At 41.7% G+C, this 26253-nt stretch overlaps 1 protein-coding gene across 1 annotated transcript in view; it reads left to right on the top strand.

Annotated features, from left to right (window-relative positions):
• The first annotated feature begins 747 nt into the window (after nucleotides 1-747).
• The window catches only part of ryr3 (ryanodine receptor 3), a 117878-nt gene continuing 92372 nt past the window's right edge, over nucleotides 748-26253 (top strand). The window contains exons 1-3 of the mRNA XM_041959396.1: nucleotides 748-807; nucleotides 18479-18598; nucleotides 24332-24436. Coding sequence (XP_041815330.1) covers nucleotides 748-807; nucleotides 18479-18598; nucleotides 24332-24436 — 285 coding nt within the window. The remainder of the gene's footprint in view (nucleotides 808-18478; nucleotides 18599-24331; nucleotides 24437-26253) is intronic.

Raw genomic sequence — 26253 nt, 5'->3', positions numbered from 1 at the left:
TTATACTAGTTAATACGTACTGCACTTTCTTACTCCACTATGTATATTTGACAACAATAATAAATTAATAATTTAATAAATACTTTGCAGATTCAGTCAGCTAATACATTGTGATGCATTATGATGGATTAAGCTACCCAGCAATACATAAAGTGATAAGGAATAGCTCCACCTTTACACATGAATGTATCAATACTTATTGAAAGGTTTTGAATGCAGGGCTGGGCAGTATTTCTACACTGTGGTATTGCTCATTTTTATTTTTTTAAGAAAAAGATCTGAGCACTTCCTCCACCAGTGCCCTGCACTAAGACATCACAGACAGACAAACAGTACAGGTTTGTGCACAGATAATATGCATGTGAAACAAATGCCTGGATACCTTGTCCTGGACCCTGTATACCAGTCATGTAACGATTCACTGAAAACACATGAAACTGTATCCATGGACAAGAACAAACTTACAAACTTACAGTTTATTACTTACCTCTTATGATTTTACTTTCATTTGTTAAACTATAAAATACATCCAAGAATGATCATTTAAAAAAAAACTACAGTACAGTTACTAAAGTAACAGTAACACGTGTATTTAAGTATTTACTCACTGTCAGTGTCGCATCCCTCCGTGTAACAGCAGCTTTTTTTACTGCCTGCAGCGTTACTCAGGCGACAGAAGACAACGGCCCGCCCACCGCAGTGACACGCACGTGCTTCGTCCAATCGGCGCTGTTCGTGAGAATTCGAATGTCTCCTATTGGCTCCTCAGATAAGAATCACTACCGCAAATCCCTGAAAGACCGTCAGGTAACGAGGGGGGCCCACAAGCAAACAGACGGTATGGGCTCAGTGAGGATTTACCTCTAATCAACCTAATCCTCTTTACATCAATGTATAAGTGATGAAAAACACGGAACGAGCGACACTGAATGTCTTCTGTTAAAAAAACTATTACTTTTGTTGAAATGTTAACAGTAAACCAGCATCAATTATAATTTTTTTTCTAGTATTTCTGTCTGTTTTTTTCTAGTGTTATTATCAGGACAGAAAGCAGTGGATATGTCAGCATCAGTGGTAAAAGAAGTATTTAAATCTTTTAAGTAGCAGTAACAATACTGAAATATAGAAATACTCAATTCCATCTAAAAGTTCTGCAATCAAAATCTTATTGAAGTCATTTTTATAGTAACTTATTATTAGTGATTGATAACTGTACCAGCAGAACTAACATGTAGCGTGGTGATGGAGGAGGAAGAGCCAGTTTCAACTACTTTATGCTGTTTGGTAATTTAATTTTGGTAATTTAATCTAGAAATTGGTCACCGGTTTTGGATGTAAAATCTTGATGTGTAAAGCAACTTGTAACAACCATCTGTCAAATAGATGGAGTGGATTAAAAAGAACATAATTTCCCTCTGAAATGTTTTGAGTTTGAAATAAAAAGTAGCAGAAAATCACAGTACTTCAAAATTGTTATTGAGTATAGTGAGTAAATGTACTTTGTTACATTCAACTGCATCTTAGACAAACATGGAGGAATAAGGTCCCGGGTTCATCTATACTCTCGATGTTACCCTGAAACACAGGAGTCACATCTGCCCTCCTGCCACCTACTGACCAGGGACTTGATCTAGGTCAGCTGTGCACCACGCTGAGCTTCACGCTGGTCAGTGTGTGCACTGGCCTAATCTGACCTACTGGCCAGCTGTCTTTGATGGATTACAGAAGTTTAAAGAAAACAAACAGCTGTTAATGTCACTGAAAACACAGCAATGGCAAATTTACAGATAGCTCTGAATGCATAGGGTGACTCAAAAAAAAAGACTATGTAGTTTATAGTGTGCATCACAGTTTTAATCTTTGAAATGAATCAACTCTTCCATCAGTTCATACCTGCTATTGTTGGTTTGTTAAAGGAAGTGATGCAACCTCAAAGCAACTGGGATAATCGGCAGCTAACTCTTCAGTCCCATTAACAGATTTAATCTTTCTGTAGGTGATTTGTGAGGTTGAACTCATTGATCCTTAATCTGACAGAGGTTTGTGCAAGTTAGAATCTACGGCCCCGACCATGGCTCTGAAATATCAGCAGACTAACTGTGCTGTGTATTGATAAATCCATGATGCTGACCATGGTGCTGATGTAGCAGATGGATTTGTAATGAGTAATTTGTAATGTATAATATTCTCTAAACTATATACTATATATAGTCAATTCTGTAGTAAAGAGTATATTTGCCTTCATGATTAAAGTGATAAGTAGGAAAATGTAATCAGAGAAGAGTGTGAGGATCATAAAGACATGCTGCTGTCTGTAGTATTCCTATAATATACCTATGATCATTTAGTATAGTCTGTGCTGCTGAAAATAAACCCACAGACCAAACCACCTCTGGAAGAAAATATCTCAAGGGAGATGTGACTCCAGATACAGTTTTTCAGTGCTCACATTGGGCCATGCCCGCTGTTAAAAATGAACAAATAACCAGACTGGTTATAGACTACATTGGCACAGGCACTTGCATTAAAGCTACGCAGGCCGTCAGATCATACAATGTAAAATACAGTATACGCTTGAAGTTCACTAGATGGCCACTAGGTGTCAGTGATGTCTTGGCAGGAAACATGATCTGGGGCAGGTTTTTGTCATGCGTCCCAGTACAGGAGACCATATGAAGTGCACACAAAGAGACCTGGTTAGAGTTCATTGGGTTTTGCTTTGGATAGAAACAAGTGTTTAAGGTTAATACAATCAAGACAGATGATTTGGATGATCTAGCACAATATTTAGATTTGTGAGCGACTATTTTTCACATTTCAGAGACTATAAATTGGAACATTTTTTTCTGTGCATAATGTGTACTGAGTGTTACTATAGAGTTCCAGTGTGAGTAAAGTATTTTACACCTTGAACTCTAAACAGCATGTTTTATATCTTACTAGCATCATTTTTAAATGTTTAACTCAAGTTAATCAGTCAGAGTGAGCAGGCAGGTGAAATTTACCAGATTCTCAGCAATGTAGAGCTTTATCTTTAACAACAGAGCGACTGCTGCTAATCTGAAATGACATACAGAGATTTGAGCTCATTGTGGATCAACAAAACCAACTTAAAAATTATCTAAAAAAAACATGAATCTGAGTTTAGAGTCTGTTTAATACTCTTCTTTCTCTCAAATGAATAAGCAAAGCAATCAAAAACGAGCAAGTTGGTAAACAAGTGATGATAAAGCATGTGCATGAATCTAGCCAGGGAAATAAGCAATTAAGGAAGGCTGTAAATATACCTAATAAGCAACAAACAAGCACACAGTGAACAAGCCAAACTCTCCTTCTACATCAGGGGTGGAAGAATCATTCAGATCCATCGCAATACCAGACTGTGAAAATACTGTGTGATAATGTGATAGTCCTGCATTGTAGATATTTTAAGATAAAGTATCCAAGTAGCAGCAAATGTAGGCCTACTTAAAAGTATCAAATGCAAAAGTACTCATAACGCTGATTGAGTGTTTTACTATTTATTGATGCATTCAAGTGTAATTAGTATTTTACTGTTTAAATTCATTGAAGTTGACATGTTTTGCACTATTTTCTATGTGCTGCCAACTGGTTTAATATAATTTATGCACAAAACATGATGAACTTATGAAACATGATGCATTGTTAACATGTTTTGTACATAAAACCTTAGTCTGCAGAGTAAGTAGGAACTAAAACTGACAGATAATGTAGTGGAGTAAAAAGTGCAATGTTTCTCTCTGAATTGAGTCAAAGTATAAACTGAAAATACTTAAGTACCCCAAATGTGTACTTACAGTGCTTGAGTAAATGTATACTTCACCTTATATGTGCTGCAGACTTTTCGGACACGTGTGAAATGTCAGGTACATGAATGTGTGTGCATGGGTGAGGAAGGGTGAGGGAGGGTGAGACAGAGCCATTCACAACTTTGCATTCAGTTCAACCCCGCTGCTGCCACTCAAGTCTCCCTTCTGACCACCATGCGACACTGTCAGACAGGGAGCCGGACTCGACTGGCAAAGACATTTTAAAGAGTGGTGGTCTTTAAGCCCCTGAGCATCATCACCAATCATCATCATCATCAGTGGAGCAACAGCTGCCTGCAGCTGCAGCCGCAGCAGCAGCATCAGCACCGCCGGGAGCTCGCCCTCCGATGCCCCGGCTCCGTCCGTCTGCTGGTCCGCACTGCTGCTGCTGCTGCTGCTGCTGGCGTCGGGGCGCAGGGAGAGGGGGGAGGAAGAGGAGGAGTGAGGAGGAGGAGGAGGAGGGGTGGATGAGGGGGTAGGTAGGTGGGAGAGGAGAGGAGAGGAGAGGAGAGGAGAGGGGGAGGGAGGAGGGGGCTCGGCCGGGCTGCCCTATATGGCTGTGGATGAGCTCTATGCTAATATCGTCTTGAGAGGCACAGCGTCGCGTTTCTGCCGGCAGTCAGCGGTGGCTTCCAGAGTCTGAGCAGGCTCCTTCACAGCCATGGCTGAGGGCGGAGAAGGGGAAGATGAGATCCAGTTCTTGAGAACTGTAAGTAAAGAGAATTTCATCGGTGAGAGCTGAGCCGCTTCCCTGCGTGCGCTTCACTTCCCCGTCGCCAATTAACGCTTTCAGACGCGGCAGACGGCGCTTCAATTAAGCAAATGAGCGATCCAAGTCGGATCATGATGGAAGTTTTGTGCGCGCGCGCGTGTGTGTGTGGAAGCGGGGACGGTTCATTTTGCTGATTTTGTTTGGAAGTTGCCGCAGGTTGCGCGCTGCGCCCCGCGGCCGCGGCGCACCTGCCGACAGGACTCCTGATGTGAGGAATCTCAATGAGACTCCCGTCTGCTGGTGCAAGGGCAAAAACGACTGAACACTCTGTTGCCATTTCATAACGCATGCCCCCCTGTCATTCCCCACCCTTCACGGCTCTCTGATCTCTCCGTTGTCGTCGTGAGAAATCATTTATTCCCTCACGGCTCTCTTCGATGTTTGTTTTACTTTTTATGGACGCATTCTCCTCCCCGGGGAGAGGAGTTTCAGCAAGTTGTGCTCACACGTAAGCCACCCTCCACGATGACTATTTTAGTTGTTTGACGCAGATTGCTTACGGTGTCCCTGCTCTGTGTGGTTATGCCCAGCACTTATCCTTGTAAATGATATGACAGCTTGTCTGTTGGTGTGGTGGGAGTATCTATGGCGGAGGCTGGCGCACGTATTCTTCTCTTGCCTCATGAAGCTCTGTGACCCAGGTGTTGCATGAAGAGCAGTTCAGTTCAGTTCTGACACTCAGTAGGGGTGTCTGCCTGCTTTCATGCCGCCTGAGACTCAAATACCTTTGGTTTGAACTCATAATTCTGGTCATTGAGAGGTTCACCTGTGGACGTGCGTTATGAAAAACCTTAAACCTTATCCAGGCCCCTTGGAGTTCTCTGGCCCCCACTTTCAAGCACCACAGATTCTTAAAACACAACTTTTCTGAAGTCTTTGCTGTTTATTTAGACTTTATTTGTGGGTTGAAATGGGCTATGTTGCTGCCCAGATAAGACATTTAGTGAGATTCAGCACTGCAGAGATTGCACCAGTGGTTTTGCATATTTTAGCTGCTACACGTACTTTACATTACAAATAACCATCTTGCGAACAATGCTGCTGTGATTTAGAAATGTGGATTACAGTATTTCCCTCAGGCGGCCATTGGTTTCCATTGATTCCTGTGTGGAAAAACCTATTAGTCCACACTTGGAACATCAAGTTGCGTTGTTGCAGTGAGGTCAAGCACTGCAGATTTACTGTATACTTAAAATGCATTACCAGGATAAAGCAACATCGACCAAAAATGTGATGGATTATGTAACACAAGCACATTTCAAGAGTGTACTAATAGATTTTCATGCTGCACAATTATAAATGGAAGCCAATGGCTGCCTGGAACTGCAGAAAAGTACACTGGAAAAAAGAAGAGGCCAAGATTACCCCTAAAATCGTATATCCTACATTTCCCATAATGCAGCTTTGTCATTATAGCCCCTTGCCTGAAAAATCTTTCGAACTCCACACAGCCGGCTCGTAATGAACCCTGAGGATTGTTGTCCTCAGACTTTGGAAAAGTCCTCCCAGAGCCACAGACACATCACACCAAAGATGCTCTACAACAAAAGATGATGCAGCACAAGCTGCACCAGTGGCGTGAAATGGAATACACTTCCTGTCTGGTCAACGAAGTGGGCGCAAGTGTTGGTCCGCACTGCTGCTGCGCAATATATATAAATGTGGTGTTTGTACCTCAGTTTGCAGCTAGTTTTTATCTGCTGCCTTGATATTGCTGCAGAGCAGCTTCGGTAGAGATACCTGCGTTACCGGATCTCTTGGACCCATTTCAGGAGAAAATCATCTCTGTTGACTACGGGGCGAAAGAATCGCTCATCATCTGTATTCATGTTCACTTCTCCAATCGGAGTGAATGGACTCAGGACCTGTCGCTAGTCTCCTAAAGAGGCGGCGCAGGGGCCAAACCCATGTGACACATACAGGAAATTAGCTTCACAGACTGTAATACTTCACCACAAGTACAACTAATCATTTTTAAAACAGGTGAACTGATTCTTAAAGGAGCTCAAACTTGCACACATGCTGGTTTGGTCCTTTGTTTCGGTTTTCCATTGATGTCGGCTGGGCTGGGAGTCTAACAGCCTTTGGGATGTTGATATATACATTATTATTAATAAGCATGTAATCCCAGAGGGCTCGGCTTGTTGTTGGTGGCAGGCGGGAGGCGACCCTGTACTTAACAGCTCCTACTATTTGTGATGCCAGCGATATGCTGACCCACGCCTCTCAGATTCTTCTGTCACAATGGCATCCTGCTTATCTGATGACAACAGCGATTTGAGAGGAGGGGGCTTCCCCTGAGGTCCGCAGAGCCTTGTTATCAACCCCGACTGCTGGGGGAAACGTGCGCTCGCAGGAAGCCTTAAAATAAGAGTGCTAACTGAAATACACTACATGACCACATGTTGAACATTATGGCATGAGCCTGTGTACAACTTTTTTTTTGTGGAGGGGTGGCAGGCAGGGGGGGTGCAAAATTGCTTCATTATATTGTCAGCAGCCATTTTTGTAGCATCGTTTTATGTCAGTTCAGGACAACAAGTGGGGGAATTTGCAGCTATTGTGGTTTTTCAAATAGTCAAAGTCAGATAATGATAAGAAATGATTAAATAATTTTAAATGGTCAAAAGTATCCTGTTACTGAATCCTGCTGTCAGGTGGTGACAGACGTCCAGACGTTGTGGTCCGGTTTCAGCTTGGACGCAGTCTCACCTTGCTGTTGATGTGTAACGTTGGGAAAGCTGGCAGCGATGAGAGCTTCTCTGTCAAAGGAAGCAGCGATGAAAAACAACCGAGAGGAGCAACATGTTGCACCTCTGCTGTCGGACGAAGACGCCGGCTCCTCCTGTAGCTCATCGGACCCACTCTGAAGCGTCCCCTCTGTCCTCACAGTGGAGACACAAAAGCTTCAGTTGTAGCATTTCATAGTCTCTGCTCACTGGTTAGGAAGTGCTATTTTTGGACAGCTCATTAACTCTAATTAAAAAACTAATTTTGAATGAAAATGACAGCAAAGTTGTTTTGTATTGTCACTCCTCAGCAAACAAAGGAAAACAAAAACACAATTCATCTCCAGAGGTTTTGCCTACAGAAAATGATCCTTCGGCTCTGAAAGCACCCTTTGATTTATGCTCAGATCAGAAAATCTGCAAGTCATTCGCTCAGTAAGCGGACTGCAGTGATTATAAGAACATTTTGTGCTAATTGCAGTGCCGTCAGATAATGATGTGCAGTCAGCCGTTTTATTTGTTGTATCATTACCTATTGATTGTGTCGCTGTGTGAAACAACGGCGTTGCACCAAACAAAGAAGAAACATTAGCATTATTCTTGGCTGAAATGACACTAGATCACTGTCAGGTGGATACCTTGTAACCAGGTGAATGTCATGTTTCATTGGAAACTGTAGAATTTCATTGTGATCCAGCTAAAACTGACTGCTCCAATCACAGCTCAGCAACCATAGACAAGGCATAGGTTTTCACTTTTGGCAAATCCTTGATTAATTGGGTTAGAATGTTATATAACTGTACTAGATTAAGTTTTTGTCCTGAAGAGGGATTAAATAAGGATGCCTTTTGTCACCATACTTATTTATAATGACTAAACTAAAATAGGATTATGTGTAAAACACATTAATTTATGTGTTTGTAGTCAAGTTTTCCATATAACAATGCATTCATTTGTGTTATATGGAGTAGGATCTAAGCTTTCCTTCCTTTTTTATGCCCTTTTCAGTCTTGTTGCTGATTGAAATTGTCAGACTTGCTGATATGTGTTGCGTGTTTGTGCTGATGTGAGACTGTGGAGTTTTGATTTTGCATTTTGGTCTGTTTCAGTTAAATTTTAGATATTGTAACTGGATATAATGTTGCACCACCGTGTTTCTACAGTAGCCCAGAACAGACCAAACCAAACACTGGCTTTACAGAGCACCTTTTGGGTTTTCCAGCCCCTGTAGGGGAGGGTGAGTGTTGCTCTGGCAACACATGTGTTAAACTGGAATCAATGCAGAGAAGATTATCATGGTCAGTGTGTGAAAGCGGTATTCATTTGGTTGAAACCTGCAACCTCACTGCCACTAAATCCTACTAACTGGATGTTTTTTTGGGCTAAGAGTAGAATTGGCTGGAAACATCAGCTGGAGTCTTTTCAACCAACTTGTGGAATTAACGTTAATTAGGTAGCTGGCTACAGCTAATCAAATCTGCCATCGAGTGTCGTCAGCTAGAAATGGGTCTGCTTTTTTTTTCTACCAGTCTGAAATCCTATTGTTTTTAGAATTACTGATAATTTCTTGTGGTAAAAGTTCCGTTGTTGTTGTAAACAGGCTTAGTTACAGCTGCAAAGTGGGCTTCAGCTAAAGGCCAAATGGAGCTTCTTTTCTTTTTTCTGAAGTTTTTCGAGACTTGAGTTTCTATCTAAAGAGTAAAAGCTTAATTTAAAGCGAGCCGTCCAGGTAAAACCAGGTGATTGAGTCTTGCAGTCCACGAGCAGCTCCTCTGGGCTTATTTGGAGTTTATGTTGTTCTGGAAGCCTTCTGCATACCAAGGCGTGGACTCTGGGGGTTTAAATTTAGCCTTTTTAAAGATGATGCTTCCACAGCACATACAGCTCTGCTGCCCTGGCACTAAACCACACCAGTGCTCGAGTCAGGGCAGCACAAGACCAGTGACACTTTAACACCATTTTTATAGGGATAAAGTAGCATTTAGAAATGAAATGCTTGATACCACACGGTCATATACAGCATTTCCTGAAGCTTAATATGTCAAAGTAATGGACGGCGTCGCTGAGCTTTCACGTGGAGCACAGCAAGTGTTGCACTAAATCTACAAACCTGGTGCAACATGGAAGATTTCCGACGGATGTGATCATCCATTCAGATAGTTTTGCAACAGGTTTTGATGTTGGAATTAATTTATTCTTCAATACTTCGGGTTTATTACCAAATTTTTAGCTGAAGGCATCATTGTTAATCACATACTATACATCCAGTAATAGTGTAATGCACGTAGATGGCCAGAGAAGGGCACGTCGGAGGTATTAACCTGCAGTAATCTGAAGTTACATGTTTGAGAATTATTGCTCAAACAGTTCAAAGCAAACATATCCCAGGTTTTGGAGACCAGTGCCAAAGGGATGAAGAGTGCAAGCTTATGTATGATGCCATTCATTGAGGAGTTGTCAAGATATGACAAGGGTGGAGTCAAGTGTCAGTGAAAATAAAATGAGGTGTCAGTTTCTAGTAGTAGTTTCTATGGAAATGTGTTTTTCTTGTCATTTTCTTCAGTTTCTGCAGATGTCAGGTGATTTCCTACATTTAGTGATGCTTAGTTACAGCCAGATAATATTTTAGGGGAAAATAGTCTCACCTGAAGGTTAATTTCGTAGCTGACGTGATTTTCATCAGCAGTTCTTTTCCAGTTGTCATGGACTGATGGATGTTTAATTTCTCGTCCACGCTGGCTTAAAAGTTCAACTTGATTATGTCACATGGCACCAATAACAGCGACGCGTTTGGTGATAATGTTCAGCATGAATGATTAAAAATCACCTTGTTAAAGCTACAAGTCTGAGGAGAATAATTTTCTGTGGAAGTTATACTGCAGAAGAAGAAATGTTAGCATTTTGTGGCTTCTTCTGATTGATAGTTCTACTCTGCTGACTTCATGCAGACACAACCTGGAATAATGGAATAATGGAATAATTTACCATACTGCGATGGTTGATGCCCTTGCAAAGTTTGTCTTTATAGTGAGAGCCGAGAGATGCGGCGCTCAGCCTCGGGTGACCCTCCCTCAGCTTGATTTAAATTGAATGGGAAGGATTTCCTCTGTATTGATTGAGCGGGCTGTGATGGCTGAGCAACAGTGTGCTCTTTGGCAGCGCCGGCTCTCTCCAGTCATCAGTACTGAAGGACAGCGAGCCGCCTGCTATTCCCATCATTTACACAACCTTGATGTAAAGGTGGCTGGACCTCACATCACTGACTGTCCATGCTTTTAATTTGCAAAGCTGATGTGACTGGTTTGACTGACCCTGTTCAGTTAAATAATGAACTGACATTTCTGACATTATTTCTTGTTAACATCATGCAGGGTGAGCTTCGAAGTATATGAATTCATTTGAGAACTGGCTTTTGCATGCAGAAAAGGTCAATATCATCCAGTCCTCCTTTGAAGGCTGTCTTATCGTTGCATTATTCTGTGTCTTCAACCTTGAACTGGTGTTGTAGAGCTTATAAAAAGCGGCCATAAATAATGAAAGTGGTGAGACAAGGCTCTTTGTCATTTTAGTGTGTGGCCTCAGGTTTGTGTTATGTAAGCCCTCATTCCTAAAATACTCCATATTGATATATTATAACTCTAACTGTAAAATCATCTATTAGTCTGCAATGTTGAGCATATCAGTGACCTGCTTTTACATATTTTTCCCCTTTGCCTATGAATTACGTTGGTTTGACTGCAGCCTCACATATGGACAGAATGAAATGGGTTTAATTAGCAAACATAGAATCAATACCTCATCTGAACTATTGGCTGTAAATCAATCAAAATTGCTCTCATCAATATCACTTCATACTGTGCAACGCTTGATGCTGATATTTCGGCTTCAGCAGGAGGCGTTGTGCAGCAGCAGCAGCCTGAGTGGACTCTCAACCCAAATAATTACCTTCATTAGTCAAGCGAGGACTGAAAAAGGTGCAGACGGTGTGCCTCTTACTGTTTCCAGTGTCCCACAGGTCACTTGGTTCATTTACTGCCACCGCGGTTCAGTTTGTTGTCAGCTCTGTGGCTGTAATAGTTTCCCTCAGACCATTTAGCATTGCTTGTAGCCTTATTAATCTGCCTTAGAGGCCCTCATAATGCCGCTCCTCCATCAGCTTCTTGCTGTTGTAATCGGATCCTGTGTGGACACTATTTTCCACCAAAGTTTGAACTTCTTGGTTGTGTGACATGACAAATTTCTGATTTTTGTTTTTCTTGTTTTGCTCCTTTAAAGTGGGCGGGGCTCAAATGGAAAAGTCACTTCCTGACGTGTACCAATCAGAGTTTATCAGCATTTGAATCTAATCACCCACACAGTCCTAATGAAGGAGACACTTTGATTTGAGTTTTGCACTCTTAATAAATTCTACCTTAGATAGTTTTTCTTTAAAACTTAAATAGTTGCTTATTTAGTCATGAAAATTGAATGTAACAAATACTTAAACCTGCAATATCAGGGTTTTTTTGGCCACTTGGGGGCAGTGGAAATGGGTTCTGAACAAATACCAGCATCATTACCTTTCAAAAACCAGTGTGTGTGTGATCTATTGAAATGGAATATAATATTCATAATCATGTTTTCATTAGTGTAAAATCACCTGAAAATAGGAATTGTGTTTTTGTGACCTTAGAATGAGCTATTTATATCTGCAGAGGGTCCTTGTAGTTCTCCATGTTTCCCCGCCATGTTTCTATGGTAGCCGTAAAAAGACAAATTAAAAACTACAGAAGCTCTACAGAAGGCCTTTCATGTTTTTCCTACATGCTTGGATGGCCACTTAATTCTACCAGTGGATGTTGTGAGCTTGTTAGCAAATAGTTGCTTATTTACACATCGAAAAGTTACAGCAACATCACCTTTCAAGTCCTGTTTCCAATATCCCCTCTCTTTTCACTCTGTTTTTGGTCTCCATCAACTCCTGAGGGAAAAATCTGACTCTTTAGCTGCACTATGTTCACAAGCTGGTCGCTAAATGCGTCTGTCTGCTGTCTGGTGCCAAGCAGATAGCGTACAGTTGGTTTTTAGAGGATTTTTTTTTTTTTTTTTGAAAGCTGAAACGCTCCGTAAAGCAGAGGGGAGCCTCAGATTGTTGTCACTTTGTCATTTGAACACATTGAAATTGCAAGAATATCGATTATTGCCGCTTTAAGATTTGAAGCCAAGCTTTTTCAGGGATTTTAGGTTTACTGAGGATTAAAACTCTTTTACAGGAACGCCTTGCTGTATAGTCACTGGAGAGTTCTGCTGGCACAGTTGAGTGCTCACTTCCAAACCCAATTTTTAATGATTGCCGCTCAGAAATACTCCATTGTTTGAATTACATATAACTCATTTTCTGACTAGATATGACTGAAGGATGTTTCACTTCAGGTAGTAGTTATTGTAGGTAGTCATTTTGGTAACAAGTCACTCATGTTTATTTTTTCAGTGAGCCATCACTGATCAACTTCCTAGAAACACCATTTTCTATTTGCCATGTGCACCCAACCACGGCAGCTGCAGTCTAGTGATGACATCTTGTAGCTTGATGGATCTGGAAACCAGTTCCAGCCCTTGTAGGGAGGGAGGTTTACCTTGTCGCGACTGCTGCTGAAGTATTGTGAAACACTTAAATGCTCATTAAATTGATCTTGTGTCAAGTCCTCTATTGACCCATAGCTATTCAGTCTGTCAGAGGAATGAAAATTTGACCTCTGAATCTATTACGGAGGAAAAGATTTCGCCTCATCACGGCGCGGCGGTCCGAGGCTTTTGCTGCATTAGAGTAAAAATAATCTGAAGTTTGCATCAGAATGGACACACACAGAAGTGACAGGATGGAGGGTAAAACAGCTGCAGGCTTTGGGCCGAGAGCTGAGAACTCAGAGGGAGAAAAGAATGCTTTAGGCAAATGTCCTCACTTCACCTGGTCTCGTCTGTTTTTTCACCTCACAGCCACACACACACACACACACTGTGTCTGCTCTGTCTCATCAGACAGGATGATGGACTTTAGAGAGGCTCCAGCTTCGTCCCTGACTTGAGGCCCCCCATTTCTCACCACTTCTGCTGAGGTGGATGCCTCGGCCTTGCACGCATGGAGGCCCCTATTATTTGAAGCTGCTCTAAAGCAATATGCATACAAACTAAGCCAAGAAAATCCAATTTGTTATAGGAACACCATATAAATCTTGGAGTCTGTGATCCGTGGCAGTGCACTGTGGGCCAAAACTTGCTTGACTGCGGAATTTTTTTTCTTTTTTCTTTCTTTTTTTTAATAATATAGAGCTCAAATGTGCGGTGCACTATTCATTTCCACCCATGGTGTTGTCTCAGACATGCACACACACTTGCATATGCATGCCTACATGCATTCTGCGTGCTCATATGTCTGCACATGATGTGTGACAGCGATAACATAATGTTCAAATGCATCTTCGGTGACAGATGTGTGCCCCCCGCGCTCAGAGCTCAGAGTGGGCTGAAGATGTTTTTTTTTTAAATAAAGGTCTTTGTCAAAATATCTTTGGATATTCTCTGAGGCTGTCAGCACACGCAGAAAGGTCAGGGCTACTTTTAGATGCATTTTGTGGAGGTCAAGATATGTTTGAAATACTTCTGTTGCAGATGGAAACAGGACAACAATAAGTGGACATATTGGTATAAGCATAATGTGATTGCTTAATAATTTTCTGTGAACAGGGTTGAATAATAATATTTTAAAGTAAAGCTATGATAACATGTTAAGTTGTAAATTCTTATGAGTATTGTCCTCATGCTCCCACTTTATTGAATGATCTAATCACTGGCTAGTCTGTCCTTGAACAAGCCAATGAGACAGTGCAAGGAAGACATTTGTCTTGAGTGATCCCCAGAATTTAAGAGGCAAGTGGACATCTGCAAACTTTTATTATATCCAAATCTATCCTGCAGAAGACCTTCTGATTGTGGTTTTACCATCTCTGAACAAGACTACTGATGTCCTCTGTTCTCTACCCGAGGGGTTCTTAATGTGTCTCATTTGCATCCAGGAAACACGAGAGAGACGTGGATCCAAGTCTCATTCATTTAAGCATTAATTAATCAGTTACGATGGACAGCGGTGTGGCTTTTGTAGAAAACAGCTGGAAACACGGACCAGTGGAGCTGCTGTTTGTGGCTGTTTTGGCTTCTGTGGAAGTTTAAACTTTGAAGCGAAAGGACATAATCTGCCGCGTGTGTGTGAGATCTGTTTTATCCCTGCTTCTGATTGGGTCGTGTGAAGCAGCTGCAGGTGCATCCAGTGTAGCTGACTGTATTGACTTTGTATCAGCTGGGATTAACGGACGGAGCAGCGACAAAATGGGGCCGAACCTGCTATAGCTCGCACATGAATGACAAATACAGTGACTGCAGAGCTAAAATCTGAAAAAGCTTCCTGTCTGTCTTCCTGTTGCTTGTTCACATCCTCATCTGTTTCTGTTTTGTTCTATTTTTCACTGCCGCTGCTCTTTGTCAGGTTCTCTGCAGCCTTTAATCATTTTTTCCACACTGTCACCATTCTTCTCATTTCCCACGGCTCTGTGAGGCTTTAAAAATTCAACATAAGGTTGGAACATTGTGAATAGGAACTTAATTATTTATGGTCAGGTGCTCATGGTTGACAGATCACTTGTGAGTGCACAGATTCTTCAGATCTGTGTTAGTTTGCAGCGCGGGATCCAGAAAAAAATCTCCCAATTTTTGGTTGCAAGCTTTATGGAAATTCATGTATTTCATGCCGGAAACATTTGAATCTGGCTTTGATCGACACCAACATCAGCCCTTATCAGGCTTCTCAGGTTGTAGTTCTCACACATCTACACTGTATCTACTTTGGTCTTCATGTTGTTAGCTAAGCTTCAGTAAAACACGTAGCTCAATCTGTACTTAGCGCCCTGCCTGACATTTATGAGAAACACGACGCCAGAGCGGTCAGAGCAATTTAGGCGGACCGTACGCTGAGACAGTGTGAACAAGGAGACAAACGTGCTGGAAGTTTCTTAATTCCCCCCAGTTTTTAACCACCGGCCGTCTGCCTTTTTTTTTTTTTTTACCTTCTCCGAGTCTGCCTGTTGGTCTCCACTGAGCATGTGCAAAGCATGCGTGTCAAAATAGCAGCGCTGAGGGATTGAACAGATTCACCTTTTCTCAAGTTCACATTGGTGGCAGCGCCGGGTGAGTGGTGGGAGTTTATTTGGCACGTCGGAGCATCTGTAGTTCTCGGGTTTCGGTTGGTGGATGCTTAGGTTCACGCAAACAACACACACACACACACACACACGCACACCTGTTGCTGTCTGTTAAGGCACACAGAGATTGGCTTCATAGTGGATCAAGTGCATGAGGAAGAAAGATAGCAAGAGAAGAGTGGGAAGGATCTGTTGCAGGAGACGCATCCAACGGTGCCAGTTGTCATTCAGCTGAAGACACAACCAGAGAGACAAACACTCTTTTGTGTGCTGGAGCGGAGAAGTGTCAGATCTGCAGGCTCCACAGGGATATAGAGGGGTGGTGAGGACGGGTGGGGTCGGGTTGGGAGAGGGCAGGGTCAAGTTCCCGCTGTACACTTGGAAGCCGGGTAAAGCAGCCACCCAACCCCTCTCTTGCCTCCTCCCGCTGCAGGCCAGGGCCCTATACATAGTACTGATGCTGTTCTTTAGCTGTTTAGCAGATGGTCACACTGCTGCTGCAAGGATCACTTTGCCTCAGATTCGCCAGATTCTCTGGCTTAGGATCAAGTCAGGGGTGCAAAGAGAGACAGAAAGCGTCTTGGGAAAGCGCCTTGGCTGCGGGGACACACGGCTGTTTCATCACTTTTTGAGATCTGATCATAGCAATTGGATTTTTATGAGAGAATGCCACTATGTGTCCATTCTTGACATGAAACCCTCCCACTGCCAGTGCGTCCTGTGGGTGTATTTATTTAGAACGATGTTGGCATTATCATCCGTTCTGCTCTTCCTCCCATTGCTACACAGTGCTCAGATGACTGGATGGCACCCGGTCTATGTAGTGTTTTGATCCCAGCGCAGCTCTAACCACTCCTGGTTCTGAAGCTGCAAGTGAGCAAAAATCTATTTTCATGCATCTGAGCCAATTTTGAACACATTCAAGTATGCATGAACGTGTGTCGTCACATTTCTAGAACAATTTGGCACTAAAAATCACCTGTTGCCAGTTTTGTAAGCCTCAAAAACAAGGCCGGCTACATACACACGTAGATGCAGCATGCCGCTAATGGTGCCAGGCCCTGCTGGTTTCATAACACCACCAGAATTCCAAACAGCTGAAAAGAAAGTGGTGCATTTACTTGATTTTAAAGAGGTGACAAGTCTTCGGCCGTCCTGTGGCTGCATCGAGTTTCCCCGTCTGTTGCCTGAAACAACAAGCTGCGTTTCCTCCATCACCACTCGGAAAGCTGCAGCAGTAATTCGGAGCCAAAGTTGATGCTTTATGTCATCAGTAATCACCTCCCTGAAGCCCAAAGACCTCCTCATTCACTTCACTGTGACATTTAACTCTACTGTGAAGAAGATAGATTTTTCATTTAAAGCAACATAAAGTGACCACAGTAAATCTCAGTTATGACAGCTGATCAATCCCAAAGACTCGGACAGTTTGTCTTTTTCTAGGATGTGCTCTAAATAGATTCTGTTCTAATTAAATCACCAGAGGCCCCTTTCACCATTTTTTTTTAACTCATCAATTTCAGTCACCTTTTTTCTCTTATCCCCCGCGTTTGTGTGGGATAATATTCGCCACATCTCTGAAGCAGAAATCACTTCACATGTACAGTGAGTTGTTGTTTATCCTATGTTATACCTTATTAGTATTATATTATTATTCAAGCCTTGAGCTGATAATGTGTAGTGTAAGATTTCACAAGAACAGCTTTGTTCTGCTTGGTTAATGAATTCAAAGTGTGTTATTGTGAAGGGAGAAGACTGTACCTCCCACATATGTAAACTGGCATATAAAGGAAGAGCTCATGCCAAATGTGAAACACAGAGGTTAACTTTAGGCCTCCTACAATGTCTATTTGAACACTTACGTCTGCTGAAAGAGCAGAAAAACCTGTCCGGATTCCCAGACACCTTTTCTCCTGCTTCAATTAAATTTTCATCTGAACAGCAGTGTGAAGAATTACAAATTAGAAAGGCAATTTTCTCCATTGTTGGATGCAGGAGATGGTGGCGTAGGCTTTCTAATGCAGAAAAAAGAAGTCTGACGGTATAATAGGATGCATTCAGAAACTGAAAGACCCTCTTAAATGATTTTCTTCACTCAAAAGTCTGATTATGCAGCGACTTTTACTTTGCAATCACACCAGATTCTCTAGTTTTGGGTTCAGAGTGCCATTGTTTGAAATATTGTCAGGGTCTGTTATCTCGCCTCCCGAGTCTGTGGGAGCTGTGCTGCCTGTATCTAAATCTATTGAATTAATACTGCTGTGAAGGAGGTGGGAGCCAGAACCATGGCAACCATCAGCTCAGATTAGTGTGGGACGTGAGCTGGCAGGAGACGTGCACACACACACACACACTCACACACACGCGCGGTACACAAACAAATCAATATCTGTGTGCGTGTTGCCAAATAGAGCCCGACCCTCTCGACCCTGACAGATACAGATGTTCATTTATTGGTTGCACTGATTGAATCGAGGTTTCCTCTCTCCCACAGAGATACCAAACGCTGCGTAAAGTGTTTAGAAATGATATTACTCAAAGCTGCTTTTGCGGTTACTGTTAAGATTGATGTATTTTTGTTTTGTTTTTTTTACTGCTGCTGAAATGGTCATTTGTTGTAATTTGATATGAAGATATTTCCTTATGTTTCCTTTGAAGTGATGTCCTCAACAGTATCAGGAAATTAAAAATGCCCTCTCTATGTGGCTACCTTGTAACTCCGGGTGTCTTATTTTACTTAAAACATGACGAACTTAAAGGTGCATATCTGGGCGTCAGTTTAAACACCTTGACGTCGTATATTTTGATTCCACGTTTGATGCCAATATAGATCCGCTCTTCTTGTCTGGTCTTGTTTCTGCTGGAGAGGTCACCGTCAGACATTTTTGGCTTTAACGCTCCTCTCTCCTCTGGCAGGATGACGAGGTGGTGCTCCAGTGTGTGGCCACCATCCAGAAGGAGCATCGCAAGTTCTGCCTGGCCGCTGAGGGACTCGGAAACCGTCTGTGTTACCTGGAACCCACATCTGAAGCTAAGGTGAGGGTGGCATGAGTGAAGAGGTGGGAAGTGATTGGCAGTTTGGCTTGAGGCAGGCAGGTATAGCAGCTACAGAGTAAATTAATGGCCTTTAATTAGTCAGTTATTGAGCACTATCAAATATAAAGGTACTATAATTGTTTCCATACAATCAACTGTCATTATTTAGACTGGTCGGTATTCAGGTCGCATTTGTAGGCTAAAGCTGTCACTTTGACAGGAGCTGGACATTTCAACCATTTATACAAACTTTTAGGCTATCTATTACTTTCAGCTAGCTAATTGATGTGTTTATTCCTTACTTTTGGCAGTTTCGTCATTTTTAGTATTTCAAATATATGTCACTGCTTTTAGCTAACTATTTCAGTTGGTTATCCATTAGTTTTTGTTAACTACTTGAACTGTTTATCCATTACTTCAATCAACTATTTCAGCCATTTATCCTTACTTTTAGCTAACTATTTCAGCTCTTTACCTTGAGCTGTTTCAAGTATTTAATTACCTTCAGCTAACTATTTGAAATGTTTATCCTTTACTTTTAGCTTACTGTTTCAACCAGTGTAAATTTAGCATTTCACTTGTATACTTTTAGCTAACCTTTAATCCATTAGTTTTAGTTAACTATTTGCCATTATATTTGCCACTATCAGCCATTTATCCTTACTTTTAGCTAATTTTTACTACTTATGGCTAACTCTTGCAGTCAGGTATGTCAACTATTTACCCATTACTTTTAACCAAGGATTTCAAATGTTTATCCTTACTGATAGCTAACTATTTCAATTGTTTACTTTGAGCCATTTTTCATTTTTCTACCAATTTGAGCGTTTTATGTTTTTTTTTTTACTTTTAGTTGACTATTTTAACTGTTTATGCCTACTTTTAGTTAAACATTTAAGTGCTTCTATTTTTTTTAATCAATTTTTATTTTCTTAAATGAGTTGAAACACTCTTGAATCTTTCCATGTGCCCCCTGGCATGGGGTTCAAGTACCCCTTGTCTGGATTCACTGTTAGTGGACACCCAGCAGGTTGATAAAGGAAAAGCCGCTTCTGAAATGACAGAATGAAGATTTACCTGGTATATTATCTGGTATTCAGCAGAGACATTCCTGAAATGTAATTAACTGAGTGCAGCCTACTTAGCTTCTTGAAATTAACCCAGATATGAATATTCAGACATTTAATTTTGTGAACAGTAGACATATTCTCATTCATTGTTTAATCCAAATAACCAGTACATGACTTTCCTTAGAGCTGTACTAGTGTTTTTGTTTTCCTGTCATGTTTGTGTCTCCTCTCCAGAAATTAATTACATCTTCCAGTAATTGGATCCTTGAACAATTAAATTAAGACCTATCCTCCTTTGACAAAAAGTGTATTCTGCATAGTTTAATAGATGCGCAAAATAATCTTGCTTCCAAAAAAGTCTGCAGTCCAGTTTTTTTCTTGGCAGCCTCTTTTACAGACAGAGTGTAAATCAGAGAAATGCCTTGAAACTCATCTGTTTATCCTCTCTTTCCCTCCCAAGTGCTCTTATTGAGATGAGCTTTCCTGTCAAACAATGGGGATGAATTTGAAAGTGCACATTCTGCTCAGAGCCTGTGGTGCAAAGTGCAACAACTTAGATAAAAGCAATCTCAGAATGGGTGCCTTGGTGGTGCAGAGGAAAAATATCCTCCCACCTCTGCGGGGATCCGGGTCCAGTTCTTTGCTTTGGTGACTCCAGCTTGGCCAGAATCCCAACAAACACAACTGACAGCTTTCATGAGGCCAGTTATGGATCATGTAGTTGTTTCTGCTCTGGTGCATCCCTGGGGTTGGTCACGGGGCCTTGGCAGGCAAAACAACAACAAATATGACATATAAAGGATGGTTTCGCTCGCTTTTGTTGTGTTGGAGTGAAGTTGCTCATTGTGACTGTGCGTTTAAAATTTGCATTTTGCTGCCTGTGGTGTTGTAGCAACACAACAGAGCTGTCAACGCTCTTCTGCGCCTCTCATGAATCTTCTGTTTGACAAGATGTACTGTATGGGCTTCAAAAAGACATGCTGAAACGAGAGAGATCGTGTTGGTTCTGAGGAATATGCTTCTTAACAGGAGCATAATTGTCGTATATCATCATGTGCATCGTTAGTCACAACATTTTCAGTGATATTTCTGAGAGATTTCAATGGTGAGAGCTAGTTTGTTGTCACTCAGTAAGGCATGTACGTGGGACAGACAATGCAGCCAGTAAATGTTTACTGATGATGTTGTTACTGTTTTATTTATGGTGTAACGCTCACTTTACATTTCAGAGTGATAATCATATGATCACATGTTTTTACGAGCTGTGCATATCAAGTAAAGCCTGATTTAATTGGACCACGGAGCAGTAACACTTCAGGGATGTGAGGGCTTGCCTCTGTTCACCCACCTCTGCAGAGCTCTGGGCAGCCCATCACAAACACCTCTCTCCTCTCACCTTCGCTCCGGTGACAATGCTTCAGGCCTCCTTGGGTGTGAAATGTGGCTGAGCGTCGAGGGTGACGGCTGTGGTTTGGCGCGCGGGGAGGGGCTGTCGTCAGCTGGCTGATCTCAGGTGTTGGCACCTCATTTCCAAGACTCTAACGAAGCCTGGCAGCCTGCCGCTGCTGGTAGAGACAAATAAGGCAGAGTGAAACATAAGGTCCGATTAAAGACGAGTTCTGGGGCAGTGCCTTAAATATGGTGCTGCGCCACATGTACAACCATGGCATATTGCAAGCTTGGGCCATTACAGTGGCATCATTCACTCAAAGATTCGAATGTTTAGGAGGAAAAATACCATGCTTTGACTGAGAAGTAAATCTTCAAAAACAGATCATGAATATATACTTCCATTTTTTTTTCCTTTTTTAAACAAAGGCTAGGGACTATTTTCAGTCATGGATTAATACACACTGTGCACTTGTGAATATTTTCAGGACGGTGTATGTGGGACTGACTCAAAATAAACTACAAAGCTCATGGTCAGCGTAATGAGGGAACATGTTACACGGTGCAGCAGTGTGGCTCACTCTAATTCGTTTTTGTGTAACAACAGAGGCTACACAGAAGTTACTTGTTAGTCGGATCAATTCGCTGTCAGTTTTGGTCTTTTCATGGGATTTGTTGACAATAAAAAATATATGATGTGAAATAGTTCTGTTAAACATTTAAAAAGGAATCTCTTCGGCTTAAATGCATTTTGTAAGGGAACAAGAGGAAGTTAATGGAATTTACAATAGTAGACGACCTCGAAAAGCCAGAATAATGAATTTTATTTCACTGTACTTGTTCTCTTTATTATAGCTTGCATATGATGTAATATGTTTGATCTTCTGAAGAATCCATTTTCACAGCTTATATTATTGTATTGAATCAAGCCCCGTACAGAGCGTGGAAAAAAAACAAGACTTTCTAAAGGTCATTGTGACCACTGAGAAAGTCTTTTTCTATTTCCAGTCAAGGGAGAATGTTCAGTTTGTCTGCCCAAGCCTGGAAGAAGTATGGTAATTGGGAAATTGGTGGTGAATAATTCATAAGAAGTGAAAGGTCTGAAGCAGGTTGCGAATTATCACTGAAGAAGGTCGTATGACACCACAGGTGTAGCTGCATCATGTCATGTTGCATGCTCTTGCTGGCAGATGTAAATATTCAGCTGACCCTGTCTGAAAGTTTGCGGAGTGAGATCTAGATTTTGGTGCTGCTACTCTTTTGTAAATGCTTTTTTTCCAACATAGGTCTCAGATCTTTTGTCACTAGAAACCTCTCATCTGGGTGTAAACGCATATCTGAGTGGACAACATTTGTCCACAGCAACACAGCGGTGTAGGAGACTCCCATGAATGTTTGTGTTGGGTTACAGAGCAGCACCATCCTCATTATCACCCAGCAGCCCTCCCCTCTGCTCACATTTCTCACTTCACTGCAGAGGTCAAGGGTCAGCCGGTTGTGTTACTGAGTCAGGGCAGACTCCCAACACCTTAAATTATTCCTCTTCTGTGTTGGACAGAGATGGGTAGTACATGTTAAGGTGAAGACAGCTACTGTTATGAAGTAGCGATAGACAGTAAGTACAGTATGTATAATAATATTAGCATCATTCAAGGATATCAAGTCAGGGATTATGAGGGTGAAGGAGTTATTGTGCTATAGCTAACTTGTTTACATGTTGTTGGTTGCATGTCATGTCAGCACTGTAATGGTAATCAACAGTGCCATCTAGCATGTAACAAAGTAAGTTAATTTTTCATAATTTGACAAGCAGATGCATGTAATGAACAGGTCCTCATGTCTGTATGAACTGCTTTTGAGTTGCCAATAATTTACCAGCATTATGTAATTCTTCAGCATCCTCTCTTTGCATTGGCTCTTTAAATGAACTTCAACTATCCTTGCTTTTTCATCTTAGTTACATACTACACCCCCTTGCATTGAATAATTCATGATCAGCAGTTATTACTGAATTTATTGAATCCGGGCAGCCATACATTGAAAGTTTAAAGACAGACTTCAACGGTTTGCTGTAGAGTGAACCCAGATCTGAAGCCTATTATAGAGGAGAGCCAAACAGCCCAGTGTCCTGAGGAATAAGGCCTAGCCAGACTAATTACTGGTCATAGCAGCCGCGGGCTGCACACCTTTTGACAGCCCTCCTCATAATCCCTAGCCACTCGTTAGTAACACACCCAGACGGCAAAGAAGTTCGAATCATCAGAATTATTTATGAGCACCATTCCTCACTGAGCAGTTTCTGTTGGTCTCCTGTCTCAGCTCAGGACCTGCAATTCATTCACCCAATTACTGCGGTGTTATTAATATAATAACAATATAGATAAAATGCTACGTGCATATGTGTGCGATCATGTGTTTAAATAAATCAGCGTTTTACAGTCGGACACTTCCCTTTTCTCATTAATTAAATTAATTTCTTTAAGATACATACAAATGAATAGAAAAAGCATAAATAAGAATTTGTATATTTAGCATTGGTGTCCCTGCGAACATGCTATGAAAATGTAGAAAAATATCTGTACAGTATACAGGCACCAAAATGAATTGAGGCAATGTCTAGTTGTCCACACACGCTCAGCTGGGATGTTTATATTTATTTGTTAAACCAGAAATATCTGTCTGATGTCAGTTCAAGAAGCTAAAAAAGTTCAAAAAATGTTTAAATATATATTTATGTACTGTGTCATAACAGGCCCCAGTTGGGAGCTACTTTAGACTGACACTGCAGTTTTTATTTAGGTCACCGCCTGCGTGTCACAGTCCCTCAGATTGCCTGGGACATGATGCATGTCAACTTTTACGATGCCAATCCACATCATAAATGTTGATCAAATGATGGATTTCGAGGACTCTTCAGTTCTTAGTTTTGAAGTCTCCGTTTTTTACAGAAGTTTGCCTCCAGCTTTGGGTGTGTTGAGTCTCACAATCTGCCACTATCACGTCAAAAATCAGTTCAGAGTTCTGTAATGAGGGGTGCTGGGTGCAGCAGCATGTGTTCGAGGCTATACAGGTAAGAGAGCAAATATAGAGTCAAGGAATTTCAAGGAGAATAAACTCCTGGAACATTGTTTTTTTACCCAGGAGAGGAGCCCGTTTTTGCTCAAAACACCTTGTCATTGCCTCGTCAACTAATGTTTCTTTCCCTTTGTCCCCCTCTCCTTCCTACACTCTCTCCCTTCTCACCTCGTTGTCTTTCTCTCCTTCCATCCTGCAGTATGTTCCTCCAGACCTGTGTATCTGTAGCTTTGTGTTGGAGCAGTCCCTGTCAGTGCGGGCCCTGCAGGAGATGCTGGCTAACACTGGGCAGAACAGCGAAGGGGTGAGTACTTCCTGGTTCTTACCGACACCCCGCCACTCTCTGTCTCATGCATACAAACAGACTCAACACGTGCACGCACAAACACATACATACACATGTTAGTCTGTAGTCTACCAGTAACAGAAAATGTCCTTGAGGTGTTTTTCATTATAAGTTCCAGTGAGATGTTTCGTACTCTATTCCTGTGATATTTCTTTTTATATATACTGGGGCCTAAGAGGAGTGTGATAGAATAATGCTCTTCACAACTGTTTTCCAGGTAACATAATTTAGCTGAAGGGATTTTTATTGAGTGAAAAAGAAATCCCCTCACTAGCAGAGCAGTCACACTACTGGAAATAAAAATGCACTGAATCTGCTTTGAGGAGGCTTCTCCGTTCAAATACTCGAAACTGACCTGATTGGAAACACTTCAGGTATTTTTTCAGCCCACCCAATCAAGGCCAAGTTCAGACATAACGCTTTTCCTGTTGTCTCCAAAATGATGCATTCAAATGCAGCACTTCAAACTCCCTTTAACGTCAGATTGGAAATGAAATACAGTGACATTTATTATTCAAATAATTAAATTGCAACATCTTCCAAAATTTGATGCCGACAGTAATGAGCAAGTATCTGTTGACCCAGCTAGCTGGATCTCGGCCATGTTGGATGTCCCACTTCCCCACAAAGAACATGTGAAAAATAAGATGATCTTCCAAGTTAGTTCAGTTTAGTCATTGCTTAACCCAAATGTCAGCTTGCCACATTATATAAATAGTTTACTTTATAAGTAACTTTTTAGTACTTTAAAGTTACAAAGATTCGAGTAAACCACTAAAGCAAAGTGTAGAATATCCACACACAAAGAAATGTAGACAATATATCGCAGTTTATTTTTTCTGTGAGGGGAAACAAGTGCACTGAACAAGGTTGCCAAAGCTAAGATCTTTAGACTGACAAATGCTTAATTACTCTATTTCAGCAGTATATTTTGGCTTATATTAAAAATCAATGAATGGGTTGAATCAAATCCCAACAGCATTTAGAACAAGCAGACAGACCACACCTACCATTACTCTGAACTACTTTAAGACCAAGAACTGCGATTGAATTCTAAATAGAGGCTGTCTCTTTTCATTCTCTGTAACACATTCCTGTTTTGCAAAAAGAGATCAGACGGCTCTGATAATGAAAGGCCGGCGGGGGTCAAAGAAAGGAGGGAAACTATTTGTGAGTGTTGTGCTGCCTCCACAGCCTCCTTTCTCCTCAACATCCGCTCTCTCGATTTAAGCTAAACAGTGCGAGCCCTCTCCCTCCCGGCTCCGCTCTGGCTCACTTGGCATGTTTATTAGAGCAGGTGAGTAATCTTTGATCGGGCAGACACTCAGTCGTGCCACGGGGTTGTCATCGACAGCAGTGGAGCCACTCTGGTGGGCTACGTGTGGTCTGTAAACCCCCATCAGATGCTCATATTCAGCCCATGCTGCTGCGCTCTAACAGTCATTTCATGTGTCATTTAATCTCATAACCCAGCACTTCTAGATCCAGAGGGGGCAGTAAAGAGGTGGGAGGGGTTGGCATCACCCCTGTTTGGATAAAATGTTAAGCCCTTTCGTCCTAACATGTTTTGGGGAAAAACTAAGAGAAAACAGTGCTTAATTCTCAAATAGATCCCAGCATTAAATGTGGCCAAACAAACCACTACATACAAGAAATTGCTTGTTTGTGGTGGTGTTTTTTTTTCATCACTGTTCCTATTGGATAGTGGCCTGTGTTGATTTTGAAAGCATTCCTCAATTGATGGGCCCAAGTATTATTATTAGTCATTACTTGAC

This window comes from Chelmon rostratus, chromosome 18, assembly GCF_017976325.1.
Source record: "Chelmon rostratus isolate fCheRos1 chromosome 18, fCheRos1.pri, whole genome shotgun sequence".
Taxonomy (NCBI): domain Eukaryota; kingdom Metazoa; phylum Chordata; class Actinopteri; order Chaetodontiformes; family Chaetodontidae; genus Chelmon; species Chelmon rostratus.
Note: the sequence above shows the minus strand (reverse complement) of the source record. Positions and strands in the feature narration are given on the sequence as shown.